Genomic DNA, 15,258 nt, shown 5'->3' on the forward strand with positions numbered 1-15,258 from the left:
TCTGTTGTTGAACAGTAACATCTTTTGTGATGGAGACCTGTTGTTGCATTTGTGGCTAGTATCATCCAAGCAGCACTTCATGAGGCAATAGAAATGTTTCTGTTCCTATCTGGGGAAAGAACCAAAGAATTTTTTTAAAAATTCTGTTGGCATTTCCCTTTTAAAAACTTCTCAAGATTTAAAGAGCAAGCATGTAGCATATTTAAAAAACAAAAAAGGTCAGTTAAACAGTTGAAATAAGTATGGATCACCTAATGTAAGGGCATTTTTGATCTAGCTTTTTTTCTGATGTGGTAGGTGGTAGACACACAGTTGTTTTCTTGTAATGCTCTTTCTTATTTAATCATACAACTAGTATTGCAAGGACCTTTGTTAGTACTCCCTGTTAGCACTCTAAACTGGCATGTAAAGACAAGTAACTGTAGTGTTTATCAGATCTGGAATATGTTCTGGGTGACGCTGTCAGAGTAGCATCATGTTCTTCCATTCAGTTCAGCTTTACCCCTGCTTTCTCCCAGTTGTTGCCATCTTACTGATTCACAACACCACATCTGCTAAGGTATTTTCCCAAAATGCTGGAACAGACATATCTGTCTGTGTCCATTAGCACAGGATGCCTCAAAGGGTCCAAAACCCTGTAGAAACAGCCCTTCTGCCTTGTGTAGCTCCTGGGCACAACCTGTCCCGGTACTGAGGTTTGGGCTTGTTTAAGTCTGGGGTTTGTTTTTTATAATTCAAATATTCAATGTTTCAAATACAGGAAACAGGAAATGTGCTCGTATGCTGGATGGCATAATTCATTCTGGATATGAAGGCAACTAAAATTTTGTGATATTTAAGCTCTCAACAGGATGCTGAAAAAACCAAATTGTCTGTCTTTGTAGTTTGAAAATGTTCAGGCTTTATACTTTTTTTATGATGAGAGCTAGCCTCTTCATGGGTTTGTGGAAAGTTGGAAGGAAACACTGTGTCTGCTGATAGATCACTTTGCTGTTCTGCAGCTTACATTGATTGCACTGTGGATATAACATTTCCTGCTAAATTGGCTTTATTGAAAATAATGAGATGCTTGGTTCTCCCTTATGTAATTGGGGAAAATTTGAAATATAGATTTAAATAAGATTTTGTATTCTGTATACTACCGATTAAACTTGTTGGGAAAGGGCCTTGAAGATATAGTCTGTTTTTCCAATCTTTCTGCTGAACTGTTAGGCTAATACTCCTTAGAGTGTCCTTCAGTCCTTAGTTCCTCCTATTTACATTCTGAGAACAAGAGCCTCAGAAGAAAAACCTCAGCATCAGGTATTCCTTAGAACAAACACATTTTTTTGAGAGAGAGCCTAGACTTTAGAAGATTGCTACAATAGCTGTGAAAGCTGTTCTTATCCAGATCACAGTGTGGGAGAGTCTGGTATAGATCAACAAGCAGTCTTTATTGACCAGGACCAATAAAATTACTACATATGTACTATCCTCAAACTCTTAACAGTTGCATGCTAGTTAAATTTCTATAATTAGCTGCCCTGCAACCCACTAAACAAATGTAGTGGTGAGTCTGTAGATTTAGTAGTAAGAGATGAATTGAATTTGTAACTCTCATTGACTCTATAAAAAAGTATTTGTGAAGTTACAGCAGGGAGTCAGGACCATTAAGCATATTATGAATGCCTCTATCATTGGCATTCACTTAAACCTTTTTGAGCAAGCTAGTTACATGCTAACTTTCTTTGTAGAAAGATATTCATTTTGATCAGGATACTGCTAGTAGTATTTTTATTTGGAGGTTACTGGCCTTTCTAGCGATGAGCTTTAGTTAAGTCAGCATCCCGTGTTTGCCAGGCTAAACACCTGTGAAGACTGTTGCTTTGTTTCCTGAAGAGCTCTGTTTAAGTTCCTGTCATCACGAAATCAAGAGTTAATTTAATGTGGAAAATATAATAGTGGTTTGAAAGAGGAAGTTCTTGTTGATCAGGTAGCATCTGTAGGTTTGTGTGTTCAGAACAGTAACGTGTTACCAGGAAGTAGGCGATTCATTTAAAAAAAAAAAAAATTCTGGGTAGGGAAGATGCAGAAATGAGCTTCCTCTTAAATAATAATAATTTTAAAAGTAAGCTGTACAAAATTCTTCCTGTTTACTTGCTATTGAAAAAAAAAGGCCTGAACTGTTTCATATAAGTTTGTACTAAATTGAGCCTCGGAGAACAATTAAGGCACTCTAACCCTCTGGAATTACATGGTATGCAGAGAAAGTGAAATTACTTCTCCGTTCTCAAGGCATTTATTTCTGAAATATTTATATGTGTTTAGAATTTCTTTTATATGCAGAGTATGCGTTACATGGAAACCTTTCCTTTTTGGTGGGTGATTTTGATAAATGAATCAGCAGACACTCATGTTTTCACAGGAGTCTGGCTCTCACTGCGGTTTTTCCTGGGTTTGAGGAGTGTGAGGCTGGTGACTGGAATGGATGGTGCATCCGTAGTGCTGAGTCTGCCTACAAGAGATGTCTCTCTCTGCTTCATCTCAAACGAATGCACTCATTATGTGAAAGTTTGCCATTTGTGTCTCAATCCAAAATAGGACAAACAACAGCTGTTGTTATAATGGTGCATATAACGGAGAGTCTTAATAACCTTTTCCTTGTATAAATGGCATAATCACACACCTAATTCAGCAGAAGATGTAATATTAAATCTCTGACTTCATACGGGTGATACTAAAACTTTGTGTGAGTAATACTATGTCTGGTAGTTTAGCATAAATAAACCTCTCAAACAGCTACTTTATCCCTTTTAAGTAAATATGTAAGCATTTTCTCTCTTTTTTTTCTTTTTCCTTTTTTTCCTCCACTTGCAAATCACTTCAGATGGTTTAGGGAACTTTTCGTCCTGCTTCTCTAGAATGAAACTTTCAATTTAAATGTAACATGACAATTTCTTGCGGTAGTGGACAAAAGAAGCAAAATGACATGCTAGCTGCCTTGAAGGGTGTTATTTTCTGTATTTTTATTTAGCTAAGACAGCTTGACAGTTAAAAATCTAATCTTCTTTGACTTGTAGATTCAAGATGCTGCAAGTCAAGGCTTGAAATTTGTTGGAATTATACCTCAGTACCATTCCCAAAAGAACTGTCTTGTCAGCGCCTCCCTGACACCTGCCAGTAACAACTCTGTGCAATCAAGAGATAATAAAAATGTTTCAAATTACCCTGAGGATCATGCTTCACTGGATGGCGAGAAAATAGACGGCATTAATGGATGCAATGCTCCAGCACCGAGTGAGGAAAGTGCTGACCAATGTGCCCCATCCAGGGAGGGCTGGAGAGGTGAAGGACAGGCTACTGAAGAGCTGAATCTGAAGTCTGTGAAGGGAAACGAAGAACAGTTTCAAGATGCAAACCCAAGTGTAAGAGAAGCAGCAGACAAGCCAAATGGACTTGCAGAGAATGAAACACTGGCACAGTGCTTAAAACCACTTACTGGCAGTAAGTATTGCAGTGACCTCTCATACGTAAAAGCCAGGTTAAAATTGCCTCAATTATGTTCCCAGCTCCTTTGGGGGGTGGGGATGCGGGGAGGACCTTACCACTGTAATAGTGAAGAAAAGATGCACCAAGTAAGCCACTTAACCTGTTTTCAACATGGTTACATAGTTCACAATGACTGAGCTAAGTCAGATGGCAAATGAAGAGACGATATAAGCAGGTGCAACTTTGTTATGGCCCATTCGGAGGCCTGAGTGTGAAGACTTATTTTTGTCTGCTGTTCAGCTGACTTGGTTAATTTCTGTATTTGTTGCAATACCCTGAGAGCTCTTGATCTTTGTATCCTTTTTGTCCATTTGGATGAAAAGCCCTGCTAATCTGCTTGACGAGACTTTGCAACAATAGAAGGAATAAGCCACAAAGCCTTATTACGGTTAGTCCCTTTGCAGCAGGTGAATAGTAGCTGAAATTAAACCACAACAGGAACAGCAGGAATATGTGATCTGGACCCTGAAGTCTTCTAGTATCCTATAGTCAGGCTGGGGTCAGTGCTGCAGTCAGAATCGTAATAACTGGAAAGCAGCAGTTATTTTTGTTAATGGCTCATGTCTGCTAATTCATAATAAAGGTCCTCTTGGTGATGGTGCTCCTAATAATTTGCCTTCCAATTCTCATTGTTTTGGTAAAACTATTCTTCACATACCAGTTTTCTTTCTCTCATGTCTTTGATATATTTCTTCTCAGGTGTGCTTTCCACTTTTAAATGTTATGTTATGCCATCAAAAGCAAAAGTCTCAGCTGAGGTCGCAAAGTACCCTCCTTAAGGTGTTTGTTGCTCGGAGATTACTTCAGTAGCAGGAATTACAGTTCAAAATAGGATGTGGACCAGAGTAATTTAGAAAATGAAAAGTCACCAGAAAAAAATATTCTTGCCCCATTTCCACTTTAAACCACAAAATATTTTTCTTTCCTGTATTTGCTTAAATCCTAGAAAGCAGTGTGTACACTCATTTCTCTTACTGCTTTGCTTACTTGCCTTACAGGCTACAAATCTAGTAAGGAAATTCCACCTACATTCCTTTCGGCCTGTACTGTCCTTGACTTCAATGTATCCCTAATCTTTGTCTTACATAGATTCAGGTTTTTATGTGTAGGACTGAGAATGACTTTGCACTGTACTGTCCTTGGACTGTTGTCTTGATTTCCATTGCATTTTGGTGTAACTTGCTTTTTGCCATCAGATTTGGATCACAGACTAGTAACGTTTCACCATACTTTCTTCAATTTTTATTGGGCAAGGGGCAGCCAGATTGGGTCAAAGCATATCTATTATTTGAAATTTTTTTTCTGGTTTGTACTAGAATCTTACACATTATAAAACCTCTCTTGGTTTTGTAGTTCTAAATTAGTTGTCTCCAAGTGTAATCAGACCAGTTCTTTCTCTTTTTATACACACTGTCTTTGAGAGAGTTAACCTAGCAAGTTTATCATCTCTTTGATGCTATTCTCTGTATTGAACAGTGGAAATCTTTTGCTACAGGTAACCATGTTATTAGTATTTCTGTGTAATGTGGAGCTGATCACCTCCAATCTAAGCAACTTCTAGTTGTCTGTAACACCCCAGGATTTTATTACAGCTGCTGATTTTCCAAATAAGAGGTTTTATTTATAAATGCCTTTAGTCTTCTTATTTATCTTTCTTTCCCTGAATGCTTTTTGGCTTTATTTCTCGTACAGTTTTTTAATTGGTGAGTTATGCAAATACTTTCCAAGTCTGAAGGTCTGAGAAGGCAGTTTTATGTGACAGTTCACCTATAGCAGGTTTTTCCCGAATCTATTGCCTGAACAGCATTGCTGATTTCTTTATTACTTTTGTATGAATTTTTGTTATTACAGCACTCCCTTTTCCTCCCATGGAAAATGTATTTCAGTCTTTGGCACAAGTTCTCCATCCTTCCTTGGGAACATGAAGACAGAAAGCATCAGGTGGTTTTTTTTTTTTTTCCAGTTAGCCTACTTATTCCATAGGAAGTTACCACTCTTGAACTCCTTCTTCCCTACGTAAAACTTCAGAAAAAATTGTAATATTTACTGCTATTTGTGGAATCTTAATTTTGTTCTTTATTTTAGGTTTTATACTATACAAGTGTTATCTTTATGCTGCTTCATTTTTTTCCTGAATATTTTGTAGTGCTTGTTCATTTTCCCTTTTATTAAAAGTCTCTTCAAAGCAGTGTTGGAAATTATTTGCCTGGGAACAAGGCACAGGTATTCCAATGGTATGTCCAAAAGTGCTGTGTTACCTAGAACCAAACTGAAGGTGTCTTTGTCCATGCTTGAGCAGTCAGGCTCACTGGTGAAAACTGCTGTCAATAGTGACGTGAAGAGTGGTTAGGACTGGTGTGCTGGACACTCAGTAATGGTGACAAACCAAGTCAACCACTGAAAGACTCTCACACATTTTAAATGCATGTTGTCAACAGTCAGGTGTCAAGTTTAAATTATCATCTCCCAATGGTTTTCCAGTTCCATGATTTGCCTTTGTTAATATTATGTCTTCATACATACCAAAAACGTCTCCATTTCCAACATGAGTATATTTTGGGGGTCAGAACCAAAATGATCTAGAAGTTTTCTGTGTATGCTCTTCTGAGTTAGGATTATGATAACTGTGTTCTTTCTAAACAAGTGGTAAACAGCAAGAGGATTCATGATAACAATTTATTTCTTTCAACTCTGTTTGAATCATGGTTCATGTCTGAGATCATTAGACCTCTTTTTCATGTTTGGTTATATCGTGAGCTTCCTGCTCTTTTCATCAAGTTCTGCCAGGCTGTTTCTGAGCATCTCCCTTCTAATATCTTTTTCATTTTACACACTACTTCTTGCTCAGTGACGTTTGTTGGAGAGCAATCTTAACATTTCTCTTGACATCTGTTTCTTTACTTTAATACTTGAGATTAGAATATAATAACTTGGAAACAAGAGGAGCTTATTGAATGAATGAATTTCATATGCCTTTACCTTTTATATTCGTTTATATTGGGAGAATTTTTGGCATTTGGAAGTCAATAGAAATTTTATCATTGATTTCCATGTCCATTAGTAAGTAAAATTATAGTGTCCAAAAATTTTTTATTGGTAATTTTATTGATGGTTGTACCCTTCTGAGAATTTGGAAGGTGTATCTGCACTTAAACTTACTTCCAATTTTAGGGCTGTGAAAGCTCAGCTCTGCTGTCAACAATAACTTTTTCGTAATGGCAAGCCTACATTAACTGCTCCTATGATATACTAGAGGAAATACTGAGCAGAGTTTAGAAAATGTTCTCATTTAATAAGACCCTTCACAATTCCACTTTCAAAATTCATTTGCTGTTGTGTTAATGTCTCACTTTGGCTCAGACCCAGAGTAAATCAATGAACAAGCTAGCATGTTTACATTAATGGTTCATTGCATTTTCTTTAGATGAGACTACTACTTGCTGGTTCCATGCCACTGTATCATCAAACCCAAGTTATTTAATACTTTAGTTTAATGGCCATGATCTACAGAGTGCAGTTCCTCCTAAATTTACAGTCAGATTCCGTATTTGAACTGTCCTCAGTGTCACAGCTCTTTTAATTAATTCAGTAGAAAAGTAAAGGTACTCTGTGCCTTCATTTTTGTGATTTTGTGACTGCTACAGTACTTAAAGTAGCTTGTGGAGCATGTTTTTTTATCTTGGTTTAAACTGATAATGTCAATAGGGAGGTTGTCCATTAGTACTCAGGCATTGCTGTCTTTAAATGTTTTATTATCAATAGTATTAGTAACAAATATTGTAACAGCAGTCAAAATATCATATTGGGTTTTGGGGCCCTACTGTGTTGGACACTGCAGAAATGTATTAAGGAGACAACCACATCTCAGAGTAATTTTTGCAGTTGCACTGCGTAACCAAGCAAGGGCAAACAGTGCATTATACATTGTTTTAGTTGAAATATTGTGATATGGTTGTTGCATTACTTCATTCTTTACTTTTTGGTAGAAGCAGAGATCTTCGCTCTCTTCAACAAGCCAAAAACCCCACAAAGATGCAGCCAGTATTATACAGTGACTATCCCTATGAGGATCTCCAGGAATGGGCAGACTGTTAACAGCTTAGAAGCAAATTGGTTGGAGCACATGACAGATCACTTCAGGAAAGGAGGCTCATTGGTGAACGCCATCTTCAGCCTTGGAATGGTAAATGGTATGGAAATTACAGAAAGCATTATGCTGTGATTATTTTCTTTTCTCCTCTAATAGAGGTCATTATCTTTGAAGAGAAGACATCTGGGAGGTGCTTTAATATAGGCTTGGGGCAGATTTGTTTTAGACCAGCCTGTTTCAGTGAAATGGAATGAAAGCACAGGAAATATTTTGGCATTTGAATAAGGAAAACAGATCATGTATTGCATTTTATAAACATACTAGAGATGATCCTGTAATTGCAGAAATAGACAGAGTTAATAAACAGTACCAACTAAAATAAATTAAACTAATAAGGTTGTAAAACAGGTGACAAAATTGGAAGAGTGGCTTTCCTCTTAGCTGTCCAGCCACACACTGCATCTGGGTCTGATTGCAGGTCAGTGTAAGGACCCTCCAGTTTCGCCTGGCCAGCACGTAGGCAGTTAACTCCCAATTCTTGCAGAGGCCCTTTTTACCTTGATGGCACAGTGTTTTATGAAATTGTCTTCTGTGTTTGTTTCATCCTATTTAGTATGTTCATATGAGTGATGGATAAATGTTGGTCTTAATTTAAGAAAAGAAGATTAAACCACAAATTTTTGTGTGTTGTGAAAATGTGGCACTGAATCCAGCTTGATACTGTAGCCAGTCTGCACTACACTCATGTCCACCGTGGTGTCTCTGAAGGCAAGCCTGCTGTACAAAAAAGACTTTGGTCTTTGGTAGTAGGGATCTGGAAGAAGTAACCAAGGGACCATGAAAACAAACCAAGGGAAGTACTTGAATATAAAAATATTGAAGTTTCAGCCAGATTAATTTTACTGGAAAATTATGTGACTAGTATACTTCATGGTTAAAGTTCTTGTAGCTGAATCTTTCACTTAATTTTGGTTTGTTTTGCATTCTTCAAAAGGAAGAAACCCATAGTCTGGGCACTGCTATTAAGATTAGTGGGTTTGTGCCTCAAAATTATAGGGGAACTATTCCCAGAGTATCATCTTCCCATTTTGTGCTGGTCAGATTTCCAGGACCCATGATAAAACATAGTAATAAGAGTCAGTTCTGGTAAAAGTCAATCAGGAAATTAACAGGCAATCCTAATTTTTCATTTTGCAAGCAAGTAGCAAAAAAGGAAGGTCTAAAGTTCAGCTGATGGAATGCTTTCACACAGCTTCCTGGAAAGCCTTGTAATTGCTAGTTAACTTGCTTAAAAACAAATGGTCATTTGCTTTATGTGTATGAATGGCAACTCATAGAGACAATTAGATTTGCCTCTATCAGGCTTAGTGTTTTCTAACAAAAATTGCTTATCAGTGTACTCTAAAATGCTTTAAACACAGCATTTTTCCATTATTTAAACTTCTAAAGTTCAGTTACATAACAGAGGCCTGGGAGAAGTTCATGTACTTGGATACCAGAGTGAGGAGTGCTGGATAACTGCCTGCAGACATAGATAAAGTAGACTGAAGGATGATAAAGTAGACTGAAGAATGACGATAAAGTTTCTACACAAACAGGACAATGAATTGTATAAAAGAGGACTGATTCAGGATTAAGTTAGATTAGAGATTGAAGATGAGCAATTAATCATTTTTATCAGCATTTTACAGTCACAGGAAGAACAGGTTTAGGAGTCAAAAAGCTCAAGAGTTAACACTTCTAAAAGTGTATTAATTAGAACAGTTATGTTAAAATGCCACAAACATGCCCATGCTATTAGAAGAACATTTGCTAAGAACATCTGTAAGTTGCTGTCAGTTGCACTTATGTGTTTATGATTGAAATCCTAAAATTTTCCTGTGCTGCAGGGAAACGGAACAGCTTTTCACTCATACACCAATCAGTATGAAACAACCCAGGGCAGGGAGGAGGGAAGAACGAGGGGGCTGAGGGCTTCTCAGCTCCTTACTTTTTTCTAGTCTTTTACGGCAGCCCATCCTGCTCTTCATAGCTAGTCTCCTTATTCAGTGATTAATCCTCTTCCAAATTAAGGTAGTATTAGCATACTTTCTTTAATTGGTTATATCACATTTCTTTGTTCCGGGGGCTGGTTTTCTCTCTGGCTTGAAGTACAAGTTCATTATTTTGCCTATTAGACTTAAAAGCAGTGTTATTGTCGTCGTCTTTTCCCCCTTGTCCTTGGAATGCCCAATGAAGTGAAGATTTCCAGATTGTCGGTAGTCATAAATCTGTTTCTTCCTTCTGCCAACAGTTTAATAATTAGTCTCTAAAAGAGTTTTAAAGTTCACTGATAACAATTGTTTCTTTTTGCTTATTGACCAGATAATTACAAACAGAAATATAACACAATTGCAAATTACAGTATGTAAACCACACAGAGATACACCATATATTAAATGTATTCAGATTTTGCTAGTAAGTTAGAAACAGCAGCTTGCTCAGTCTTTGAATGTTCTTATGTTGACAAATAACAGTTATGCAAATTTGTAGTTCAGTAACTTGCTGGTGTTTTTCATCCCACTCATGTTGTTGCTAATTCTGCCTGTACTCCCAGGTGTAAACTGATCCTGCCTAGTGATCTAAAGTGATCATAGGGCTTCACCCTTGCCCTTTTCTGGTGAGAAGTGGAGGCTGTAGCAGCAAGCTACAGATTAATACCACTGCACATGAAAAGGATGTAACAGGTGGAGTCTCTTTCTTTGCTATAACAGCAAGTCTCCAATCAGCAGTGTGAGAAGGTGAGAGTGAGAAGGGAGGAAGAGTCAAAGCTAAGGTTATATTTTGATGCCTTAACAGAGTAATCACAAGCCTGCTCATCTTCAGTTGTTTTGAGCTGTAGGTCTTTAAATGCCTGGCATTCTTGTATTTGTTTTACCATTCTGTCTGTGATTTCCCTGCCTTTCGAACTTAGAAAAAAGCCAGCCAACCAACCAGAAAACACTGGCAGTACTTAAAGATAAAGCAAGTGAAACAAAATGTGAGTTGCTTGGAAGAGGAAAATAGGCAGGTTTTTAGAGGGTCAAATTGATTGTCTCTGTTGTATTCGCACTGCCTCTGACGGAGATGAACCAGTGATGCATTTGGCCAATTAGAGTCACTTTATCCACTAAAGGGCTGAGGTTTTTACCATCCATATGGAATTATTTTTCTCTGTGTGTACTGAAGGTGGAGGAGGAGGAGGAATATAAATATGAAGCAAAGGCCAACATTCAGGTCACATGCCACGTAAAGCCACAGATAGCTAGTTTTCCTCATTGAGAGCAACAGCAGCCTAAAGGTTAGTTTCCTAGATAAGGGGGATTTGTAGTTCAAAGACAACAAAGGGAAAATTGTTGCCCACTGGGAAAGCTCTCACGGTAAAGTAAGAAATCTTTTCCCATATACTTCTTGTAAATCAGAAGCAAGAACATCAAAACAGCTTTTTGTCAACTGAGCTACATCAAATATTTATACAACCCAGTGAAAATAGCTTTTTGTGCACAGTAGGAGACACTAATAAAAAATGCAGTGGTAATGGAACATTTTCAGAGGAAAGACAATGATTGTAACCTTTACGTTCAGAGCCTTTTCTTTAAGAAAGAGTGAAGTTATGTCAGTTCAAGAGTAGAGTTTGGGAAATGATACCACAAACGGCAAACTCAAAATGGTTTGTTTTATTGGCTTTCCTTACTGCTCTATTGCAAATGAACTAACGTTTGGAATTACTAAAGAACTTTTTAATGTAGGCTAAGTTCCAGAAGCTAAATCTTGTTAAACAAGGGATTACCAAAAAGAATACAACTGCGTGAGAATTGGAAATACCTTGCATGAGAAACAGTGGAAACCGTAAAGACTAACTCACCGTCTAAAGCTTTAGACGGCCAATCTTTGTAGATAGGTTAGGTAAGGTTCAGCTGAATAAACGTAGGCAGGGCAAACCCTGAGGGTACCTGCATATGTGTTGTCACTCAGAAGAGCCGTTACAGTCAGTGGCAATCTAGGCCTATACCAATATAGTCAGTAGGATTTGTGTTGTGATCCACCTCATCCTACATCAAATATCTAAAAGGGGTCAGATAGATTGCAGGGGGTGATTTAGTGTCAGCAAACCTAGGTAAGACTGAGATACTCAGTGCCTCCTTTGCCTTATTCTTCACTGACAGAGTCTTCAAGGCCTTTGAGCTTAGAGGCAAGGTTCAAGGAGGTGCAGGACTAGCAGCAGTGGGTGAAGATCAAGACAGGGATTGCTTGAGTTTCAGAGATCAAATGGTCTGCATCCCAGGGTGCTGGGAGAGCTGTCTGGTGTCACAACAAGGCCACTCATGGTCATCTTTGAAAGGTCAGGGAGATCAGGGGAGTTTTTCAACACTTGCAAAAGGTTGTACCTCATCTTTAAAAAAAGACCAAAAAGACAGTCCAGAGACCCTACAGGGTGGTCTGCCTTGCTTCATTCCCGGGTAAATCATTGAGTGAGTCCTCCTGGAAGACATTTCTGGACACATGAAGGAGAAAAAAGTGATTGGGAATAGCCAGCATGGATTTAACAAGAGTAACTCATACTTGATGAAACTGATTCTTCTGTGATAAAATGACTGGATTTGTGGATGAAGGGAAGGCAGTAGAAGTCATTTAGGGTGAATTCATCAAGGAAGTTTGACAGTGGCTCACACAGTATTTTTGTATCCCAAGTTAGGACCCTGGAGCCAAGATGGGAGGACAAGTAGACAGGTAAAAAAACTGGTTGTATGGCTAGGTTCAGAAGGTCGTGGTTAATAGGTCACACTATACCTGAGGTAATAAGTGGAGTACCACAGAGATCTGTCCTGGGACCAATTGTGTTTAACAACTTTGTCAATGATGCAGAGCAGGCAACAGGGCTTGATTTTGTCAAATTTGCAGATGATCCCATACTCACGGGTGCAGATGATGTGCTTCAGCACTGGGCTGCTGTCCAGAGGGACCTGGACAGGCTGGAAGAACATGACAGCAGGAGTTTTTTGAAATTCCACAAGAACAGATGCCCTGCCTCTGGGAAGGGAGAAGCCTTTTTACTAATCCAGGCTGGGGACTGTCTGGCTGGGTAGCAGCTCTGTTGGAAAAGGTCCTGGGGGATGTTAGCAGGCAGCAAGCTGAAGACGAACCAGCAGCATGCCCTGGCAGTACGTAAGGCAACAGCATACCAGGCTGTAATGACAAGAATATAGCCAGTAGATAAAAGACAGTGTTTATCTTCCTCTACTTGGTGCTTATTAGATTGCATCTAGGCCACATACTGTGTCCAGTTTTGAGCCCTCCCTGAAAGGGGGCAGGGAAGATACTGACAAACTGGAGCTAGCTTAGCAGAAGGCCAACAAGATAGTCAGTGGATGGAGCACTTGTCCTGTGAGGAAAGACTGAAGGAGCTGGATTGGTTCAGCCTGGAGAAGGAACAGCTTTGGGGGACCTAACAGTGCCTGGCAGTGCCTGTGAGGAGACTATCAAGAAGATGGACCAGGCTCTTGACCAAGGTGTATGGCAGGAGGATGAGAAAAAATGTGCATAAATTGAAACAAGAGGTCCTGGCTGGATATAAAGAAAAACTTTTTTATCATTTAAACTTTTTCACACTCTGGAAGACGCAGGTGGATGGGAGACCTCCTGAGGTCTTTCTCTCCTTCAGCTGTAGAGAGCGAGCCTTGGGTGACTAACTCAGCTGTAGACCTCTATATCATAAATGTCTAATGTTAGATTATGTGAATCTCACCTAGAACATGTGACTGTAGACTTAAGTTGCTGCAGACTCTGGAGCATCTGTGTGATAGAAGTATTGCAGGTAGACTCAGTGCATCTATCCATCTCCTTGCCCTTCCACACCTCAGTGTAAGAGTTTCCCTGGAATTGCTGCTGATCCTGACACCATAGCAAGGGTTACGGGTGTCTTTTTTCCAAAATATGACCTCCTTAGTTCCTTTTTTGTGCTGTTTTCTCCTTTCTCCCAATTATTCTCAGCATCCCAAGTGCTTCACATGTGAAGGAATTAATGATCCATTTATTCTCTCCTTTATCTCCCCTTTTCATCTGCAAGAGCAGTAGATGACTTGTAAAAGGGAAGATGGACAGCTAAGGACATGCATTCATGGTATGAAAGTTGAAATGTTGTGGCACGACAGGTAGAGAGGAGACTTGGTTATGGTTAAGGGGGAAAATCTTAATAAACATCATCAAACAGTTTCTCTTACAGAGTTTTCACCAGCATCACTCTGCTGAGCATGCAGCAGCTGTAACTCCCTCATCATTTTTCCCCTTCCAGGTTTCTCCTTTTCTGTAGGTTTCTTTCCTGGCCAAAAAATTAATGGATTTTAGGATTGATTGGATGTAGCATTCAACAGTAATAGTTGCATATCGAACAAGGAAGCGCAGTCAAGTTTATCTGCTGCTTGTAGGGTCTCACAAGCTCAGCTATTAGTTTCTAAAACATTACATATGTGCCATAATGTTCACATATGTGGAAGCTGTGAACTGCATGAGTGGAATGCGCAGCAGAGTGAAACATAAAGGATGATTTACGAGTGAATGTAAACGCACACATGCTGATTGTGTTTTGATCGCTTATTAATTAGCTGGCAAACACGTGGGGTGAGCTCAAGCTGCAGTTGTGCCAACAGTGCGACACTGAATTTCATTAAGAAAATTCACGATGCAGGAGCAGTGCACCGGCACCGTATAAAGCTTCCTGGCAAGACCTGGGTGTCTGTGTCTAGTACGGATATATGGGTTTCTGCTTTCAGCCTTAGGGGCTGTCCTGTCATCCCTGCTTTGTAAAATTAAAGGGTTATTTATGCATCCTAAAATAGATTTGGGTATGGGTTTGGGTGTTGGAACATAATATATTGCACAGAAGTTGAATTGGTTCCCACGTTGAAATGTAGGATCTGACAAAGTGCCATTTCTGAATGAAATATGATAATTAAATCTTGTGCCTATTTGTATGTGGCAAGCTTGTTCTCCCTGTGTTTTCTAACCTGTAGCCCAGCTACTTAGTGATCTGTCCTGTTATTTTACAACAAAAACATCCGTTCTCCTCACCTGGATGAGAAAACTATCTAGATGACAGGAGTTACTGCTTTGTAGTCCAGCCCATCCTCCTTGGAGCAATGGGTAATACCGGCTTGCTGCAGTGGTGAGGAGACTTTGTCTGTCTGTATTCTAAACAGAGTTACAGGAAACCTACCTGGGGAGAGTCAGTGTGAAAGTAGGCAGTGTGTTTTTCTACTTTGAGTCTCCCAACGGAATCCCAAGAAGGGTCCCTAGTAAGTGGTTTACAACTTCTTTTCCTTCAGAGCCCAACTCAAAAAAAAAAAAAAAAGAAAAAAAAAGAAAAAAAAGCTGTGTTAGTTTAGATACAAGTAATTGCATCTGCTCACGTAGCACTTAATGACTTGATTGAAACTGCAGCAAGAGAGAGTAGTGGACTGTGCACATAGAAGCAAAGGGGTGTGCGAATGCTCGACACCTGCAGCAACAGTCTTGCTACAGTGTGTAGACATAAGACTCCAACTGTAGGAGTCTGGTTTGTTCTGGGCAAGGCCCACAACAAATTACTTCCAGATAATAAATTGAATTTAGATCATATAATGACA

General features: G+C 39.1%; 1 protein-coding gene across 4 annotated transcripts in view; it reads left to right on the forward strand.

Annotated features, from left to right (window-relative positions):
• Positions 1–15,258, forward strand: part of RFTN1 (raftlin, lipid raft linker 1) — a 102,389-nt gene that overhangs the window by 66,790 nt on the left and 20,341 nt on the right. For all 4 annotated transcript variants that reach the window (XM_064444319.1, XM_064444317.1, XM_064444316.1 and 1 more), the window contains exons 5-6: positions 3,060–3,483; positions 7,515–7,718. In XM_064444319.1, coding sequence (XP_064300389.1) covers positions 3,060–3,483; positions 7,515–7,718 — 628 coding nt within the window. The remainder of the gene's footprint in view (positions 1–3,059; positions 3,484–7,514; positions 7,719–15,258) is intronic.

This window comes from Phalacrocorax carbo, chromosome 2 (genome assembly GCF_963921805.1).
Source record: "Phalacrocorax carbo chromosome 2, bPhaCar2.1, whole genome shotgun sequence".
Taxonomy (NCBI): Eukaryota; Metazoa; Chordata; class Aves; order Suliformes; family Phalacrocoracidae; genus Phalacrocorax; species Phalacrocorax carbo.